We start from the raw sequence: 21,921 nt of genomic DNA, 5'->3' as shown, positions 1-21,921 counted from the left end.
AAAATAATTTTATTTCAATCTGTAACGATCCTGAGCAATCTCTTTACAGTTTCTTTAATCCTAAACTTAGCTCACTGGTTTATCTTACTAATGACATACATGAAAATCTGAAAATCTGGTTATTTTCCATTTTATGCATGTGCCATTCAGAGCAATACTATAAAATAAGTTTTATGCTAATGTTGAATGACTATAGTTCATTATTTAATTACAAGTATTATTTACTAATTTAAATTTGCTTTCTCATGGTAAAGATGCTGCCTGCAGTGCAGGAGACCCGGGTTTGATCCCTGGGTTGGGAAGATCCCCTGGAGAAGGAAATGGCAACTCACTCCAATATCCTTGCCTGGAAAATTCCATAGACAAAGGAGCCTGGCAGGCTACATTCTATGGGGTTGCAAAGAGTTGGACACAACTGAGTGACTTCACTTTCTTTTCTTTCTTTCTCAAATATAGGCTTCCCTGGTGGTTCAGATGGTAAAGAATCTGCATGCAATGCAGGAGACCTGGGCTCAACCCCTGGGTAAGGAATATCCCCTGGAGAAAGGAACGGCTAACCACTCTAGTATTCTTGCCTGGAGAATTCCATGGACAAGAGCCTAGCAGGCTAGTCTATGGGTTTGCAGAGGTGGACACAACTGAGTGACTAAGACTTTCACTTTTTCTCAAACATAAACATATACTTTAAATAACTATAAATTACACACACAGTCATACACATACATGGAGTTATATGTCTTTAGTGATGTTTATCTAACTTACTGCTGATCTGCTTAACAGCTATTTATTGAACATCTACTATAGTATTTAAATGACTATAAAATAACGCTAAAATACTAAATGACTATAAAATAGGGCTTCCTTCTTAGCTCAGTTGGTAAAGAATCTACCTGCAATACTGGAGACCTGGACTCGATTCCTGGGTTGGGAAGATCCTCTGAGAAGGAAATGGCAACCCACTCCAGTATTCTTACCTGGGGAATCCCATCGGCAGAGGAGCCTGCAGGCTACAGTCCACGGGGTTGCAATAGTCGGACACGACTTAGCGACTAAACCTCCACTATGGTATTAGGTTCAGGGAATTTGGTGGGGAACAAGTGGAGACTGAGTCCTCCATGATTTTAGTGTTCAAATAAGTTTTATTACTGTTTTATTTAGAGCACAATGAAGTAACATTTAATCAAAATTCTTTTAAGTTCCTTTTGGGAATCACTGAGGTGAACAAAATAAATCAGCAATACACTTCACTTTGTCAGTTTTGTCTAAGCTGTTTCCTTTTGATCCTTCCTCCTTAACATGTCTTAATTGTCTTATCATTTTGCAACCTGATCTCTTTGCTATAGCTCATAAATGGCTTAATTCATACTAAAAAGTTAGCTTTTATTATTTTCTATATGGCTTAATTCTTGGCTGTAACTAAATGTTACCAACACAGTTGCAAGCTTTTTTCTTCATTCACATGGGATCAGCACATATTTATTGAATGCTTTCCATGTACTTGACACTTTGCTAGGCATTATCAACAGCTGCAAGATGATTCTTATCCCTAGTAATGTGTGTGTGCACATGTGTGTGTGCTCAGTTGTGTCTGACTCTTTGCTACCCCACAGACTGTAGCCCACAAGGCTCCTCTGTCCTTAGTATTTCCCAGCAAAGAATACTGGAGTGGGTAGCCATCTCCAGGGGATCTTCCTGACTCAGGGATTGAACCCAGGTCGTCTGCATTGCAGGCAGATTCTTTACCACTGAGCCATCTGGAAAGCCCAATATCCCTAATGGGAGTTCTATCTTTATAATGAAATTACCTTCTTTTCTTCATCCGGTTTATATTTCTTCTAACTCTGAAATTTGATATGCATAAATATGATAAATGTTGGAAAGCCACATTATGTTTTCATCCTTACTTTCTTAGCCCTTAAACTTACCATTCGTTCTCCACTAAAATCCCTATACACAGACCTCTACTCTTTGAAGAGAGCTCCACATTAAAACCACTCACTCACTCTCTTTCTCCATCTGGCTCATCTCAGTTTTGCTACCAATTATGATATCTTTAGGATATTGACCCTTAGATTTTCAATAAACCAGCAACTCTCACTTCACACATGATGTTCTTCACTGCAGCACTAACCTCCAGACTTCACTGGGTATCTGCTAAATTCCTACCCAGATCACCAAATTCTGAAGTCACTTTTGTCCATGACATGACAGTAAAAACAAAAAGACAAGAAAACAAAGACCCAACAGACACAAGATCAGTCATCACTGGTTCACACCTAGGTCCATCATGAGGCAAAGAGCAATGGCTTACTACAGATAACAATTAGAACCCAATACCAAACTGAGTAATCATGGTAACTCCTCACAATTTTAGATTCCATCCTGTGGCTTTCAAATAATTCCTCCTCACCCTTCTCCCCATCCTCTCTCTTCTGCTTAAAGCAGATGACCTTATTTATCCTAATGGAAGTCACCAATATTGAAAGTCCTCTGAAGGCTTCCCACACTGTTTGCTTTCTCAGCCCCTTGTTTCTCCATTAATCAGTAACCTGACTGGTATTCCTCTCCTATCTGCTGCTGCTGCTAAGTCACTTCAGTCGTGTTCGACTCTGTGTGACCCCATAGATGGCAGCCCACCAGGCTCCCCTGTCCCTGGGATTCTCCAAGCAAGAACACTGGAGTGGGTTGCCATTTCCTTCTCCAATGCAGTAAAGTAAAAAGTGAAAGTGAAGTCATTCAGTCATGTCTGACTCTTCACGACCTCATGGACTGCAGCCTACCAGGCTCCTCCATCCATGGGATTTCCCAGGCAAGAGTACTGGAGTGGGCTGCCATTGCCTTGCTCCTATCTGCAACTTTCTTCAAATAACTAACCCCCTACCTTTTGCCCTATTTTCACTCTCATCTTAATCAAATATTACTGACATAATCCTTGGTTAAATAAATATATGTACAAGATACAAACAGGAAATATTATTAAGAGCACCAACAACTGAGCACCTTGCTATAAGGTGAAATTTGGATTAATGCTTCCATACTTCTATTTTTATGCCCCACTGCTTTGTTAGACTGAAGGGATTCCATTTAATTTTCTCTTCTCTGAATGTCCCATCTGACACTCTCCCTACACCCAGGAGACCAGGGTTCAATCCCTGGGTCAGGAATATCCCCTGGAGAAGAAAATGGCTACCCACTCCAGTATTCCTGCCTGGAGAATTCCATGGACAGAGGAGGCCGGAAAAAATAGATTTGATTATAAATTAATGTTAATAAGTGTCAGATGGAAACTAAACAAGTAAATGGGAAAAAAAAAAACAAAACAAAAACACATACCCACACACACACAGGACTTCCCTGGTGGCTTAAACAGTAAAGAATCTGCCTGCAACCCAGGAGACCTGGGTTCAATCCCTGAGTCAGGAATATCCCCTGAAGAAGGAAACGGCCACCCACTCCAGTCCCCTTGCCTGGAGAATTCCATGGATGGAGGAGCCTGGTGGGCTACAGTCCATGGGATCATGAGTCAGACAGAGCTGAGTGACTACACCCACAGAGCTGGTTAGTCTACCGCAGTTTTATGAACAATGTTGCCCTCTTGTGGCCTGAAATTTTCAAGCTGGCAAGTTGGACATGTAAGAGATAGACATATAAAACTGTATATTTGAAAATTACTAATAAATTTTGAAGTATTTAACAGAATTAAAATGTTTAAAATATAATTTAAATGTATTAAGTAATAAAAGTTTAAAATTATGGCCATTAGAGTCAAATTCAAAGTGAAAGTGAAAGAAAGTAAATGTCAAAGAAAGTGAAAGTCGCTCAGTCGTGTCCAACTCTTTACTATACAGTCCATGGAGTTCTTCAGGCCTGGAAACTGAGGTGGGTAGCCTTTCCCTTCTCCAGGGGATCTTACCAACCCAGGGATCAAACTTAGGTCTCCCACATTGCAGGCAGATTCTTAACCAGCTGAGCCACAGGGGAAGCCCAAGAATACTGGAGTGGGTAGTCTATCCCTTCTCCAGTGGATCTTCCCGACCCAGGAATCGAACTGGGGTCTCTTACATTGCAGGTGGATTCTTTACCAACTGGCTATAAGGGAAGCCCAAATTAGTTTCACAACTCATTAATTAATTGCATATATTAATTGATTGCATTAACACTAGAAAAAATTTTATTCTATAAGAAGAAAGACTGAGTTACAGAGTCTTAAATTATTTGCTCACATATGCAAAAAGAGATAAATGCTACATCATCCACCTACTAAAGATTAAAATATAATTGTACAGGATCCCACTAATTTTCTTTTTCATCTTTAATTTTACCTTGACTATATCTATTCTGGGTATATGTGGTGAAGGGGGAGTAGAGAAAAAGAGTAAGAAGGATTTAAAGGTCGTCATTTTGTTTCACACTTCAGAATGCAAATTTTTGAAAATTGGTTTCATTTCATCAATCTGATAGTATTTTGATAAAATACTATTTTGAGAAACAAAACAAAAGCTTAATAGAAAGACGCAAAACCTCACACAGTAATAAGAATGTGATTTGGCTTACAATCATGTAACTAGAATAAATATCTCTATAAAAATTATATGATTGCCATTTTGGATCTTTACCTAACAGGTCATACTTAATGACCACTGGCAAAATGCTAAATTTAAGATATACCTGTTAGCTTGAATATCTGGTTTTCCTTTTTCTTTTGTTACCCTATCATGCCCCCTTGTGACAGATAAAAAGAAGTTTAACTTTTGCTTCATAATATTATGTCTAATTTTTGGCCACTGAAGCAATGATTTTTATTTTTATTTTTATGTTGAGCATATATTCCTTATTAAAATTTTTCTAAAAATATTACCTACTATGCTGATTTATTAAAAATGTACTCAACCTAAAAAAAAAAAACTCAGTTATTAGAAATAGCAAGAAAGACTTATATATTTCCAGAGACAGAGTCTAACAAGACAAAATTTTCCTTAGCTTCACTGTCACAGACTATTGCAAATACTGTAAATAATTTTAAAAATTAGATCTTGAACATAAATAATAAATATGTGTTGAACATTGGCTGAATCAGTTCTTAAGCCACTTTTGGTATTTGAACTTGCTCCAGGAGTTTCAGTAACTTTTATTAATCTCAAAACATTTATTTAAATGTTGCTTTTGATACTGTTGAAAGTGAGTAGAAATATCCATCAAAGCAATACAACATTATCAAACTACCCTGAATTACTGCACTGAATTCCACTTCCTTAGAATTGAAGGAGAGTCTCACTATTTTTAAGAGTTTTGGGTTATATTTCCCTGCGTAACCACAGTTCACAGAGCCCGGATGGACTTGGTAGGAGTTTACAACATAAGAGTACAGGATGCACTAAACAATCTGACAACAAAGCAAATATTGACATTTTCTCTAAAAAGCCTTGACATTTTAATTCTTTAAACCTAAAAATCTTTGAGTACACACAAAAAATCACACTTATCTTAAAAAGATAAAAGATAAAATTAAGATATCACTATATAAGGGCAAAAAAGGAAAGTTGAACATTTATGAATATAAAAATGAGTCATTAGTAATTTATCAATGGCTAGTAACTGCTGTGTTAACAAATATCAGTTATTCCTCAGAAACCAACAGTATCTTAGTTATTTTGTTTCTAAAAATTATATATATACCTATACACACACATATTTCTTAGAATTCTATAATTGAATTGATCAAAATAATAAATAGAAAATTAATAAAGGTAAAAATTAATCTGAGTGTTTCTTTGTATACTGGTATAAGCTAGAACTATAGGATAAATATAGACTCCTTGCTTGTCTCAGGAGTAATCTTACTTTTATGGAAACATTTCACTGACATTAAGATTTTTATAAAGGAAATTGATGAATGAGAGAAGCAGATAGAAAAGAATGTCATGTTACTTATATTGAGCCTATGAGTCCATGAGTAAACACAAAGTTATATGAAATATACAAATAAATTGTCTTAATTATAGCTATAAATTCATTAACCACCTATTTCTTGCTCTAATATCTATACATTACTCCACATATTAAGTAATTTTAATAAAACAACTAGAGGTGTCCAAATAAAGACAAATGACTTGAAAAGCGTGGCAAGTGGGACAGAAGAAAGATGCCTTTGAACATTTTGCAAGTTCAGCATAACCACAAAAGATATTCACTGTGCTCGTTTCCCAAAGTGTCAAAGCTGATATTCATGGAACTGATAAATGTATGGAAATAGTTTATAGAATAATCAAGCAATTTAAAAACACACAAAGGAATAAGCACGTGAAGCAGATGCTCTTTAGAATCACCATTTGCTGTGACGAACCAGCTTAGAAAGCAATTACAGCATAATTCTCAGTGTACAATAGATAGAATAATCAATAGCAAAGTAGGTAAGAAACAGGGGAAAGTAAAAATAGCATTTAAGAGTATAATAAATCATTAAATGCAATATCATAAATTTCTCTACATTTTTCTTATTATTTTTATGGAGTATTACCTTGGACAGTCTCATATCTGTGCATTTTATTTCTATGCTTATTAAATACAATTTGCTAAAAATAGTTTAAATGATTATATTTTCAATGTCAGATACACAGTTATTGAGCATTGATTACCCACCTAATTTTTTCCTTAATTTCTTTGATTTCATTTTCTGTGCTCTCTTCAGCATCTGCTGAGCAGTAGAAATATCCTTAAAACCCCTATTAAAAGATCAAATTTAATAAAGGCAAAAATCCTCAGACTATATTTATATTATGCATATACATATAAACATACATATCTGAATTATATCATACCAAAACAAATTTGAATTCCCATTTAAGAACCTAAATTTAACAGAGGTATAGTTTCTTAAAAACTAATAAAGATATTCTTGAAATCTTGAAAAATACCTGTTTTGGATATTTAAAGTATCTAAATTTCTTAATATGTTAGGGTTAAATGAACTACATACCATTCTTCTGAAATTTTTTCTTCTTTTTCAGACTTTAGCAGACTCTTTCTGCTGGTCTTTGCCTCAGGTAGTCTGGATAAAGTTCTATTTTCTGATCTAGCAATAGGACAAAACCACACTTGACTGAATCAACACAAGTATATCAGCACTTTTTAAAACTACAAGCTGTTTATGTTGTCTCACACTTGGAAATAAAATATATTTAAGTTACAGAAAAAACTTTATCTTGAAAAGTAATAAAAGTCAGCCATTAATTTAAAATGTTTACATTTCAATTACTTGAAGCATATTTCAATCCTATTGTCGAAAGAAACAACATTGGAATTTTTATTCTAATTCTTATCTCTACCTATATAGCAGTATTTAAAAGTCCATTTGTATACAATAGTTAATAATATTATTTCACTGATACTTTGGATTTGCTTTAATGAAAATATATCGCACATTTTTCTTACGCTGAAAACTCCATAAAATCATTAAATTTTTAATACAAATGCTCTGTCATGTTCTAAACAAGCAAATTCATACATATCTTCATAATCTTACAATTTTTTTAAGGAGTATAATATCCTTGTCATTCATTAAAGGTTGATCCTCTAAAAGAGCAATTTAGCTTACCTGCTATTAAATTGTGTGTGTTCTGATGAAAGCACATTTTCTTTCTCATTACATAGCCATGCTTGAGCTGGATGACTTGGTAAATTAAGTGAAGTATCATCATATTTTAAGATTCCAGAGAACTTGCCAGAAAAAAATGTACATACATATAAAATAAATTGAAAAAATCTAACATTTATATTGTATTACTACTTTACATACATATTACTGAGTAGTTTAAGAAAAACATATAAAAATTAAAAATTGTAATAAAATGAAATTTATAGACTAGACATACAAATGTCCTTTCTTGCTGTGGTGAGAGGTATACTTTTTGTATAGTTTGCATATACAAAATGATTAATTGAAAAGATCATTAAAAAATTCAGAAAACAAAAACTTCAAAGATTATCAAATAAATAACAGATATTACAGTTCATTGACCTCTGACTGAGAATCTTCAGCTGTTGCCCTTTTAATGCATATTTTTGTATTTTTAAAGTGCTGTCAACTAGTGATTTTTATGCAGCTGAAGCATATCATATATATATATATATTTTTTTTTTTTGCTACTGTGAAATAAAGTGTTGAAAGAAATCCAAAATAAAGAAAAAAAATTAGGAGCAAATGAAAGAAAAGCTACATGAAAAATTACATCTGGGGATGAGGAGGAAGTCAGAGGCTTCTAAAAGTAATTGTGTTTTTCAAGTCAATAAATTGTATTATTAATCACTGCAGCATAGCACAACCTTAAGAAATAAGCAAAGATCGAGCACTAAGAGATTTCCATGACATGTTACCTTTGGCCAGTGCAGCTGGTTTGGAAGAAGCAGTGTTTGTGAAGGGAAGCGGGCGGAATCTAAAGCAAGCCATTCCTTCTCTAAGGCAGCCTGAACAAATAATAACATTAATGTACATAATTTAGTTTGCATAACTTTTATAAAGATTCTTTTAAACTGTCTTACACACTACCAATGTTAAGAAAGTATATCAGCATTTCTACTTAGAGGAAAATTTGCTACTTGCTCTCGTTATGAATCTGTTTAATGCAAACATTCTAAAAAAATGGGATAAAATTTTTCATCCCCAAGTAGAATAAAGTAAAACCTTGAGTACTCACATGTTCTAAAAAATGAGAAGTACAGATTGTTCAGTGTATTAAACTGTTTGAGAACTAGGACTCTGAGCCAACTCTAGATGTAACTGAAGGACATAATCGTTTAACTTTTTATTATGCAAATTATAGTATTTTCCAGCAATCCTCTCTATTTAAAATGTATATTATTTTAACATATTAGTATCACTTTTTCTGAAAATACTATCTGTAAGTTAGCTTTTACTTAATTTTAGTTCAAAATTTCACAAATTTTCTGGATATATGGAAAAAAAAGAATTTTGTGGCAATATATGGAACATGGTTCCTGATATTATATTATATTATATTAATTCAAAGGTTTGAATGATAAAAATATAAAATTTGAAATGATTTTGTCACTTCACTCTTCATCTTATAAGATTTTTATTCCATTTAGGTAATTTTCAAACTTTTTATCTTTCTACAATGGAACTGTGCTAGTTACACTAGTATTGTATAATTTAGGATATCATAAAAAAATTAGGATATCATTATCTAAATTTTATTTGCTTGGCTTATCTAATATGGCTTAAATAATATTCTTTGGTTCTATAATTTTTAAAAAATCTTTAAGGAAAAAGGATGGTCATAATACCAATGAACTTGATTTTTAAAAGTTTCTAAAATGATCAAACATATTTATGTTTTAAAAACTGGAATGACTATAAACTAAGACTTAAATTCAATTTTCCATTTATATAGCTTCAGTGTTTTTTGACTGTCTCTTGAAAGACCATTGGAAAGGCAAGACTAAGACATCCGGACTACAGACCAGCAGTGCAATGGCAGACCATTGCTTACAGCATTCAGTCTTAGGAAATCTAATCAAATTTATGTTATCTGAATATCTATGTAAAAAGAACACACTTGTGCACCAGTACATTGTTCAGTTCCACCTGGGAAGAGATTATTAACACATATGTCACAGTTATATGCTTGTTATACCTGGTTTAAGAATATATATCTGACTTAAGAGGGGCTGCTGCTGCTACTGCTAAGTCACTTCAGTCGTGTCCGACTCTGTGTGACCCCATAGACGGCAGCCCACCAGGCTTCCCCGTCCCTGGGATTCTCCAGGCAAGAACACTGGAGCGGGTTGCCATTTCCTTCTCCAATGCATGAAAGTGAAAAGTGAAAGTGAAGTCGCTCAGTTGTGTCCGACTCTTAGCAACCCCATGGATTGCAGCCTTCCAGGCTCCTCCATCCATGGGATTTTCCAGGCAAGAGTACTGGAGTGGGGTGCCATTGCCTTCTCCATAAGAGGGGCTACTAAATGCAAAATTGCAAGCAGTATGCGTGGCTGAGGTTTTTTAAATATTTATTCTGTATGACAATTCAAGGAAAATTTAGGTCTATCCCAGGAAAGATCAAGGTCCAAGACATATCAGTTATCGTTAAATTAATATTCTTATTCTGTAAAACTGCTAAAATGAAGAGATGTGGAGACAATACTACAAAAGGCAAAATGCCAGAGGATTCTGGGATCATGGTGGATTAGGTAGCACCAGGAAACTGTCTCCCAACCTACACAACAACTGAACCCACAGAATCTGTCCAGTATAACCATTTTAGAAGTCTAGAGTCTACTGAGGGCTTGTAATGCCCTGGGGAAAATGGTTAATTTTGGTCATTATCAATTCTTAGCACAGTAACAGCTACCCATTTCCATTCCCCAGCCCCGAGGCAGGCAGTCATTCATGTGTTTTAGGAGTATGTTGCATATAGCTTGCAGTGGTCAGGGCAGACAATGAGGATGCTGTCTTCCAAATATTGGAGATATGTGATTGACCTTTGTTGCTTCCGATCACAGAGGTACAAAGAGGTGAGTGGCTATATCATATAGATGATACCATAGAGACGTTTCTTCCTTGGAAAAGCTACATAAAGTTTGGGGAAATTTTTAGTTCTATTAATACCTACAAGTGTAGAAAACTTTGAAAATAGCTTTTATTATTTTGTTTAATATAAGGTGACAGACATTTTTAAGATTCTAGAATAATTCTTTAACTTTAGTCTTTTAAAAATTTTAGAGACATAAATAGAAGGTGCAATATAAAATGCTAAAGATACTTGGTAATTATATAATCTCAAACAAAAATGTTAGCAAGACTACTGATTTATACCAGTTCAAGCTTATTAATATCAAATATACATGATAGTATCTAGTATGTTGAGGAAAAAAAACTCAAAACGTCAGGAGGAATTGGTCATACTTATAAATATGCTACTGTTTAAAAATGTATATTAATATGTCTTTCTTACTGCTGGGCATATACAAATTTCATTTATTGCTTAAGAAAACCTTCTGCTCAGATATTCCTTAATTTACAACTGAGAATTTGGAAAGCTTTCTGTTTATTAGAAGACTAAATCAAAATTTATTAACATATTAAAAATAAAATTGTTCATGTCTCCTGGTTTATGGGAACTTTAATAGAATTTGTATTTTGCTGTTGTGTGAACATTGTATAATCTGAATTAAGTTAAGTCACTTCACAGTGATTTTCAGGTCTAATATATCCTTCTACTTTTCTGCCTATTTGTTCTATTAATTTTTGAGAGTTTGATATTGAAACTCCAACTAAAAATCTAAATTTATCTACTTAAAAAAATAAGTGTAATATGGTAGATCAGACAGTAAAGAATCTGTCTGCAGTGCAGGAGACCCAGGTTCGATCCCTGGTTTGGGAAGATCCCCTGGAAGAAGGGAATGGTTACCCACTCCAGTATTCTTGCCTGAAGAATCCCATGGACAGAGGAGCCTGGCAGGCCACTGTCCATGGCATCACAAAGGGTAGGACACGACTGACCCACTAAGCAGAGCACAGCATGGACACACACAACTTGGAAGACTTTCAAGGGAATTAAGATGAGTGAAAAAAACAATCCGCAAATGTTACAAATTGCATGACTCATTTATATAACATTCTTGACATGACAACATTATAGAAATGGAGGACAGATGAATGGTTGCCAATGGCAAGATACTGGACTGGGGAGGTGGCTGAGGCTAGAGGGGCAACATGATGGATTCTTATAATGATGGAACTATTTTGTATCCTGATTGTGGTGGTGGATACATGAGTCTACACGTGATAATATCATGATAAAACTGGATAGAATTAAACACACATGTGAGGACAAATAAAACCAGGGAAACAGAAAAACATAAAGTTGAATTCAGATAAATTTGCAATCATGCATTCACAACATTTGAATATACATACATTGGACTTTTTATCAGAGAAGAAATTTTTACCCTATAATCCAACTTTGAAAGACTATGAAATAAGGCTATCAGAAGAGCTGGGAGTTACCTTCATGCTTATTTGCATGAAAATGAAAGTGAAACTCACTCAGTTGTGTCCCACTCTATACAGTCCATGGAATTCTTCAGGCCAGAATACTGAAGTGGGTAGCCTTTCCCTTCTCCAGGGGATCTTCCCAACCCAGGGATCAAACTCAGGTCTCCCATATTGCAGGCAGATTCTTTACCAGCTGAGCCACAAGGGAAGCCCAAGAAGACTGAAGTAGGTAGCCTACCCCTTCTCCAGCGGATCTTCCCAACCCAGGAATTGAACTGGGGTCTCCTGCATTGCTTATTTGCATATGTATATCTAAATTTTTTCACGCCAACTAGTATAATCCTTTCATTTAACATATGAAACTAGAATCAGACTTGCTCTAAGCCACAGGTTACTTAGAGTCGAACAAATCCTACAGATTCTAAAGCCATGTCTTGATCTTTTTTTCCTTCTATAATCCCTGACTCTGAGCCCCAGCAGTTTCCTCCTCTTCTACCCAAGTTGACTCATGCCATTTTCAAAATAATCCTAACACTTCTTGATAACTTTCGTTGCACCTCAGAATCCTTACAATTCTTGGAAACTTGGCCCATTATGAATATCAAAACACACTTTCTAAACTCTCCCTTCCAATATCAATGTTGATACCTTTTCAGTTATCTATTAACATAGAGCTATGGCCCTTGGAATTCATCTGTATAATTTTTCTGTTTTCTGAACCATTAGAGCCTGACAGTTATGTGGTTTTTATCACAAAAGCTAACTCAACAATGATCTGATAGACTGAGTTCACTACTCTCACTTCCTTCTGTCCACATGCCTAGATAAGGCAATTTAATCAGTTATGTGGCTGTCCTCAGAAAGGGGTCATACCCTTGCAGCTACTTCCTATGTAGTAATTATGCAAAAATACATGGAGGATGACACAGACATATATTGACAGCTCAGGATTTTCTCTTGATCATTCCTAGGCATAGAATATATTTCTTTCCCTAATAGGAAGTTCCAGGCCAGCTTGATTGACACATTCTTAGGATGAAGCCTGACAAAAAGAGGCTTAGGGTATACAAAGTTAATTCTGGTTAAGTTTTATAAAAATGCACTTGTTCCTCTTCTGAACCCTTCCAGACAAAAGGTCTAGGTGTGAATAGAGAATCATTTTAATCACATTAAAAATGTGAAGTTATAACTACTGAAGCGGGACACACAATGCAGTTAGAATCACTTCTTAAACTAGGAGAACTGCTCATATCTTTGAAAAGAAAACCTCAGATTCTGAGAGGTATAGGGAAGGGAAGGACATTAATGATCTTCTGTCCTTCAGAACTACTCTTGAAACCTCCCACCATAAGAAAAATGTCCTTTGGGGGCCCTCCCAAGCTTGTGCAAACACCTTAAATTTAACTCAGAGCTGGGCCTGCCACCCCCTTCCAGGAGTCTGTGACTACACTGTGACAGTCATTTTCCTAAGTCTATCATGATATTGGGTGATGGTCCCATATCTTGCACCAGTCCCTGCTTCCACCCCCTCATAAAATACCTCTGGATTATCAGTCTTCCTATGGTGTGGACAAATGCCACCTGGAAGGTGTCCTGGTCATATTTCACCTGCAAATGTTTAAGAAAACACCACTATGGCCTTGAAAGCATTCAAGTAAGTCTCAGTTCACTGGCCAGGGTTGTTTTACATGGCAGAATTGCCTTAGAATTCTTCTTTGAGGGTCAAGAAAGAGTCTGTGTAATAGCTAAGACTTCCAGCTGTATCTAGAATAAAGCTGAAGTCCAAGAGGAAGTTCAATGCAGAAGCTTAAAGAGGAAATGCCTGGTTCAGTTCACTTCAGTCGCTCAGTCATGTCCGACTCTTTGAGACCCCATGGAGTGCAGCACGCCAGGCCTCGCTGTCCATCACCAACTTTCGGAGCTTGCTTGAACTCATGTCCATCAAGTCAGTGATGCCATCTAGTCATCTCACCCTCTATCGTCCCCTTCTCCTCCTGCCTTCAATCTTTCCCAGCATCAGAGTCTTTCCCAGTGATACAGCTCTTCCCATCAGGTGGCTAAAGTATTAGAGTTTCAGCTTCAGCATCAGTCCTTCCAATGAATATTCAGGACTGACTTCCTTTAGGATTGACTGGTTGGATCCCCTTGTAGTCCAAAGGACTCTCAAGAGTCTTCTCTTGAAGAGTCTTCTTTTGAACCACAGTTCAAAAGCATCAATTTTTAAGCACTCAGCTTTCTTTATGGTGCAACTCTCACATCCATACATGACTACTGGAAAAACCATAGCTTTGACTAGACAGGCCTTTGTTGGCAAAGTAGTGTCTCTGTATTTAAAATACTGTCTAGGTTGGTCATGGCTTTTCTTCCAAGGAGCAAGTGTCTTTTAATTTCATGGCTGCAGTCACCATCTGTAGTGATTTTGGAGCCCAAAAAATAAAGTCTGTCACTGTTTGCATTGTTTCCCTATCTATTTGCCATGAAGTGATGGGACCAGATGCCATGATCCTTGTTTTTTAAATGTTGAGTTTTAAGACAGCTTTTTAACTCTCCTCTTTCAATTTCATCAAGAAGCTTTTTAGTTCTTTACTTTCTGCCATAAAGGTGGTGTCATCTGCATATCGGAGGTTACTGATATTTCTCCTGGCAATCTTGATTCCAGCTTGTGATTCATTCAGTCCAGCTTTTCTCATGATGCATTCTGCATATTAGTTAAATAAGCAGGGTGACAATATATAGTGTTGATGTACAACCAGTTAGTTGTTCCATGTCCAGTTCTAACTGTTGCAGCTTGACCTGCATACAGATTTCTCAGGAGGCAGGCCAGGGTGTCTGGTATTCCTATCACTTTAAGAATTTTCTGCAGTTCGTTGTGATCCACACAGTCAAGAGATTTGGCAAAGTCAATAAAGCAGAAGTAGATATTTTTTTTTGGAACTCTTTCTTTTTCAATGATCCAACAGATGTGGGCAATTTGATCTCTGGTTCCCCTGCATTTTCTAAATCGAGCTTAAAGATCTGGAAGTTCACGGTTCATGTACTGTTGAAGCCTGGCTTGGAGAATTTTGAGCATTACTTTGCTAGCGTGTGAGATGAGTACAATTGTGCAGTAGTTTGAGCATTCTTTGGCATTGCCTTTCTTTGGGGCTGGAATGAAAACTGATCTTTTCCAGTCCTGTGGCCACTGCTGAGTTTTCCAAATGTGCTGGTATATTGAGTGCAGCACTGTAACAGCATCATCTTTTAGGATTTGAAATAGCTCAACTGGAATGCCATCACCTCCACTAGCTTTGTTCATAGTGATGCTTTCTAAGGCCCACTTGACTTCGCATTCCAGGATGTCTGGCTCTAGGTGAGTGATCACACCATCGTGATTATTTGGGTCACGAAGATCTTTTTTGCATAGTTTTTCTGTGTATTCTTGCCACCTCTTCTTAATATTTTCTGCTTCTGTTAGGGCCAAACAATTTCTGTCCTTTATTATGCCCATCTTAGCATGAAAAGTTCCCTTGGTATCTCTAATTTTCTTGAAGACATCTCTAGACTTTCCCATTCTATTATGTTCCTCTATTTCTTTGCATTGATCACTGAGGAAGGCTTTCTTATCTTTCCTTGCTATTCTTTAGAACTCTGCATTCAAATGAGTATATCTTTCTTTTTATTCTTTGCTTTTCACTTCTCTACTATTTCCAGATATTTGTAAGGCCTCATCAGACAATCATTTTGCCTTTTTACATTTATTTTTCTTCAGGATGGTATTGATCCCTGTCCCCTGGAGAACGTCACGAACCTCCATCCATAGTTCTTCAGGCACTCTGTCTAACAGATCTAATCCCTTGAATATATTTGTCACTTCCACTGTATGATCATAAGGGATTTGATTTAGGTCATACCTGAATGGTCTAGTGGTTTCCCCTACTTTCTTCAATTTAAGTCTGGATTTGGCAATAAGGAGTTCATGGTCTGAGCCACAGTCAGCTTCTCGTCTTGTTTTTGCTGATTTTATAGAGCTTCTCTATTCTTTGGCTGCAAAGAATATAATCTGTCTGATTTCGGTATTGAACATCTGGTGATATCCATGTGTAGAGTCTTTTCTTGTGTTGTTGGAAGAGGGTGTTTGCTATGACCAGTGCATTCTCTTGCCAAAACTCTATTAACCTTTACCCTGCTTCATTCTGTACTCCAAGGCAAATTTGCCTGTTACTCCAGGTGTTTCTTGACTTCCTACTTTTGCATTCCAGTCCCCTATAATGAAAAGGACATCTTTTGTGGGTGTTAGTTCTAGAAGGTCTTGTAGGTCTTCATAGAACCATTCAATTTCAGCTTCTTCAGCATTACTGGTCAGGGCATAGACTTGGATTACTGTGATATTGAATGGTTTGCCTTGGAAATGAACAGAGATCATTCTGTTGTTTTTCAAATTGCATCAAAGTATTGCATTTTGGACTCTTTTGTTGACTATGATGGCTACTCTGTTTAGTCTAAGGGATTCTTGCCCACAGTAGTAGATATAATGGTCATCTGTGTTAAATTTCACCCATTTCAGTCCATTTGAGTTCACTGTTTCCTAAAATGTCAGTGTTCACTCTTGCCATCTCCTGTTTGACCAGTTCCAGTTTCCCTTGATTCATGGACCTAACATTCCAGGTTTCTATCCAATATTGCTCTTCATAGCATTGGAGTTTACTTCCATCATAAAGGTTACAACTGGGTAACCTTTAATGAAGTCTGGTAACCATCATCAAATGTATCATGAGGATAGCCTAATGAATTTTGTCCTAGCCCCTGTCAGATTATTCACAGTGGCCATTGGAGTGGCTATATGTGAGAAAATCTGCCACATACATACTAGGGGTACATATTGTTGGGAGATAGCTTTCTTTACGTCTCTTAACACTTCTCTGTGATTTATGACATCTTTTGTTCTGGACTATCTTTCCAAAGATGTTAATATATTATAGCTAACAGACTTGGAAAATATAGTTTCTGAGTGTCTTCTTGTGGTGCAGAGGCAAAATTTGTTTGCGTTCTGGTGTAAGAAAATAATGACTTCCTCTAGAGCATAAAACAAGCAGATTTTTGCAGTCCTTATAAAATGTAGGGTTTCGTAGGCCTCCCAATTCCCAAGGGGGAATTCTTCTCTATGGAACTTGAGGGCAAAGGGGAATAAATATCAGCATGACATTTCTGCTGCCTGACAAGTAATACATGTCTCATTTCTTCTGCCAGCCTCCTTGAAAGTGTGGCAGCCTACCTTGTTAGATTGCATGCAGGATAAAAATTTCAGATCCCTCACTCCTCAGCATTTAAAAATTTAAGGCAAACTATGGGCTTTATGTTGGAGAAGGCAATGGCACCCACTCCAGAACTCTTGCCTGGAAAATCCCATGGATGGAGGAGCCTGGTAGGCTGCGTCCATGGGGTTGCTAAGAGTCAGACACGACTGAGCGACTTCACTTTCACTTTTCACTTTCATTCATCGGAGAAGGAAATGGCAACCCACTCCAGTGTTCTTGCCTGGAGAATCCCAGGGATGGGGGAGCCTGGTGGGCTGCCCTCTATGGGGTTGCACAGAGTCAGTCACGACTGAAGCGACTTAGCAGCAGCAGCAGCATGGGCTTTATGTAAAGAGACCCAACTAGTCAATCCTAAAGGAAATCAATCCTGAATATTCATTGGCATTACTAATGCTGACACTGAAGCTCCAATAATTTGGCCACCTGACTCATTAGAAAAGATCCTGATGCCTGGAAAGACTGAAGGCAGGAGGAGAAGGCGATAACAGAGGATGAGATGGCTGGATGGCATCTTGAGCAAGCTCCGCGAGGTGGTGACAGACAGGGAAGTCTGGCATGCTGCAGTCTATGGGGTTGCAAAGAGTCAGACATGACCGAGTGACTGAATTGAAGTGAATTGATGGGCTTCCCAGGTGGCGCTAGTGGTAAAGGACCCTCCTGCCAATGTAGGAGATGTGGGTTCAATCCCTGGGTCAGGAAGATCCCCTGGAATAGGAAATTGTAACCCATTCCAGTATTCCTGCCTGGAAAATTCCATGCACAGAGGAGCCTAGCAGGCTTCAGTCCATGGGGTCGCAAAGAGTCGGACATGACTGAGCATTCACACACACATGCTTAATAAAAACCCAAATAAATTGATTTTGGTTATCAGTGTACCCTTGGTTAACCATTTGTTAAATGCAAACATTTCAGACAGGCAACAAACCAATATAAAAACTTCATGGCAGACTTATCCAGGCTTTTTGTTTGAGGCAAATTTATTAAGACAGTTTTATATTCACTTCTTTTATAGCAATTGTAATTCACTGTAAAATTCAAATATATTTCCGATATCTTCTAGACTAGGGACCGTGTCATATCTGTCTATGTACATATGCTGGTACCAAGCATGGTGCCCACCATATGTAAGCATTCAGTATTTGTTGGCTGGGAGTGAAAAATCAGTTTGAATAGATGACTACAACTCTTTTGGGATATCTTAAAGAAGAGTTTAGACTTAATCCAAAGGAACTACTGTTATGACCTAAATAAGATGAAAAGGAAGTTAGATAAGTCTGGTTAGATAAGACTGGTTAGATAAGTCTTGCATTTGTATATAGGAAAGTAAAAGAAAGAAAGAACAACACAAAAAAAGCAGTTACACCTTGATAATTTGATTATGTCATCTGAAGTTGTTAAGATTATTTGAAAATTAAGTGATGGCAATAAAAAAAAAACAGTAAAAATTATCAAAGGAAAGAAAAGTAACAATACCTTCCTAATTGGTATTTAGCTTTAATTCTTAGCTCCCCTAAACTATAATCTCTGTATTAGAAACAAATTTATCCATTTAAAACAATAATACATTTAACTCCTTTGCTCAAAACCAAGTAATAATTTTCTATCACATTTGAATAAAATTCAAAGTTCTTGAAATCATATCATGGGCTTTATGTGGACTGTTGCCTGATCATTTTTATGTTTCTTCCTGATCTCAGGTTATTCTCCACCACTAATCAGTACTGTGCCATATTGTGCTTAGTCGCTCAGTCGTGTCCAACTCTGCAATCCCATGAGAGTAGCCTACCAGGCTCCTCTGTCCATGGGGATTCTCCAAGCAAGAGTACAGGAGTGGATTGCCATGCCCTCCTCCGGGGATCTTACAAACCCAGGGATCAAACCCAGGTCTCCCACATTACAAGCAGATTCTTTACCAGCTGAGCCACCAGGGAAGCCCATGAATACTGGAGTGGGTAGCCTATCCCTTCTCCAGGGGATCTTCCTGACCCAAGAATTGAACAGGGGTTTTCTGCACTGCAAGTGGATTCTTAACCAGCTGAGCTACCAAGGAAGCCCACTAATCAGTTCTACTCCTTGTGCATTTTGGGTTCCTTTAGTATACTAAAAAAAATCCCTTTTTTCATTTCCATACCACTTAGCCATGTATAGTATTATCTGATGGTTATCCCTTCACTTTATTTTCACATCTTTATCAATATTTCACCTTATGCAGGCCTTCTCTGATCGTAAAATCAGATTCCATGCTCTCTTAATTTTTCTTAGAAAAAATTTTATAACCATTTTCAATATGTAAAGAGGGAAACTAGAGTTAAAGAGTGAAATTTTATTATTTTAAAAGGGTTAATTATACAATGATTTAACTGTTCTAAATGTGTATGCCCTAATACATATCCTCAAACTATGAGGTCAAGTTTGACAGAACTAAAAACTTAACTTAGAGAAACCCACCCATGTTCGATCCCTAGGTTGGGAAGACCCCCTGGAATAGGAAATGGCAAATCACTCCAGTATTCCTGCCTGGTAAGTCTCATAGAAAGCGGAATCTAGCGGGCAACAGTCCATGGGGTAGCCAAGAGTAGGCTATGACTGAGCAGGAAACACACACAAACAATTATAATAAGAGATTTAGCATTCTTCTGTAAATAACTTATAGAAAACTCTCCAAATCACTAAAAATAAAGATTTTTAAAAATACAACTATCAAACGGAGGAATTGAGGTTTTAGTAGCCATAACACCTGAAAAAATGCACCTTCAAGTGCTCATGGAACATTATCCCCAAAAGATGATGTGCTAAGACAAATTTTTAAGAAACAAATAACATCAATCTTACATCAAACTCTTTCAGAAAAAAGAAACATAGGAAACATTTCCTAATCAAATAGGCACAATGTTGACATCAAAATCTGAAAAGAATTCTACTAGAAAGATTTACAGGCATAGCATCTTCTTGAATACAAAGGCAAAAATCCTAAAAAAAATATATTAGCAGAACAAATTTAGTGGTATATAAAATAATAATACTTTATAGCTAAGTCAATTTGTTCTAGGAATACATGGTTTAATGCTTGTAAATCAATGTCATAAGCCTGCAAAGTGATAAAAGCCAAATCATGTATAGACTCATCAACATCATCATCATATATTAACTTCTTGGAAAGGTAAGGAGATGCTAAGGAGGTTAACCCAATCAAATATAGAGTTTCTGAAAGAAACCTATATTAAACGTCTGACTTTGTAGTGGAAGCTTTTACCCTGAGACCAGGAACTAGCAAAAGATGACTTCTAAAATCACCACTATTTAACATTGTACTGAAGGTACTAGTCAGGACAATAGAGCAAGAAAAATAAACAAAAGGCATACGAATTAGGAAAAAAAAAAAAAGAAGAAGAAAACTTATTATGCTCAGGTGATATGATTGTGGGTACAGAATATTCAAAAGACTTGAGAGATAAGTAAGTGATTTCAGAAAGTGACTGGATATAAGGTTGGTATACAAAAACAAAATAATATCAGAAAATGTCAAATAGCTAGAAGTAAACCTAATAAAAAATGTACAAGAACACTATGAAGAAAATACAGAGTATAGTAGACAGAGATTTTAAGTTAAATAGGGTTGTTATTCTATGTTCATGAATGTAAAAATGCAATATTCTAAAAAAAATCAGTTCTTCCAAATTGACTTATAGATTTATTACAATCTCAGAGAAAATTTGAACATTTATTGTGCAAATTGATAGGCTAGTACTAAAATCTGTACATAAATGAAATGGATAAAAAGTAGCAGAGTAGATCTTGAAGAAGAACAACAAAGTCGGAGCACTTTTAAGACTAGATAATGAAATTTACCATAAATTATGTAGTAATTAGAGTAGTGATATAAGGATAAACTGTAACAGAAAGCCAAGGAAAATTAGGAGAACCCATGCACAGCTTCCTGAATGTAAATAATGCTTCCACTGTAATCTCTTGTGAAAAGTATGGTCTATACAACAGATAGCTGTGGGTCAATGAGACAACCAAACGTGTATCTTTGGAGGAGAATTTGACCCCCTACTCACATTGCAGGCAAAATTTAATTCAAGATGCACCACGGATTTAAATACTGAAAGTTAAGATAATAAAGTTTCTAGAATATCTTAATGAGCTGATAAGCAAAGATTTCTTATACGTCATGAAAACAAAAATCTTTTGTTTTTAATTTAAAATAGAAACATTCTGTTCATCAAAATAAACCACAAAGAGAGAAAAAAAGGGAAATCTCAGAATTTAGAGAATGTTTTTTCAAGAGAAAACAGAATAGTATTCAGATTATAAAAAGCACTCCCACAAGTCAATAAGAAAAAAGATGTACAACCGAACTTAAAAACGCACACCAACACTTGATCATATCACAAAAGTACATATCCAAATGGCCAAAAAGCAAATGAAATGGTATTTAACATTATTAGTTATGAGATAAACGCAAATTAAAAGAACTAGATCAGATCAGTCGCTCAGACATGTCTGACTCTTTGTGACCCCATGAATCGCAGCACGCCAGGCCTCCCTGTCCATCACCAACTCCTGGAGTTCACCCAGACTCACGTACATCGAGTCAGTGATGCCATCCAG

At 36.3% G+C, this 21,921-nt stretch overlaps 1 protein-coding gene across 2 annotated transcripts in view; it reads right to left on the bottom strand.

The window, feature by feature from the left end:
• Positions 1-21,921, bottom strand: part of LRRIQ1 (leucine-rich repeats and IQ motif containing 1) — a 205,296-nt gene that overhangs the window by 63,920 nt on the left and 119,455 nt on the right. For both annotated transcript variants that reach the window (XM_010832036.1, XM_010832037.1), the window contains exons 19-22: positions 8,374-8,463; positions 7,595-7,716; positions 6,977-7,072; positions 6,640-6,722 (exon numbers count right to left, since the gene is read on the bottom strand). In XM_010832036.1, the coding sequence (XP_010830338.1) occupies positions 6,640-6,722; positions 6,977-7,072; positions 7,595-7,716; positions 8,374-8,463 (391 nt within the window). The remainder of the gene's footprint in view (positions 1-6,639; positions 6,723-6,976; positions 7,073-7,594; positions 7,717-8,373; positions 8,464-21,921) is intronic.

This window comes from Bison bison, unplaced genomic scaffold, assembly GCF_000754665.1.
Source record: "Bison bison bison isolate TAMUID 2011002044 unplaced genomic scaffold, Bison_UMD1.0 scf7180017864535, whole genome shotgun sequence".
NCBI lineage: Eukaryota > Metazoa > Chordata > Mammalia > Artiodactyla > Bovidae > Bison > Bison bison.
This window is presented reverse-complemented; position numbering and strand designations above follow the sequence as displayed.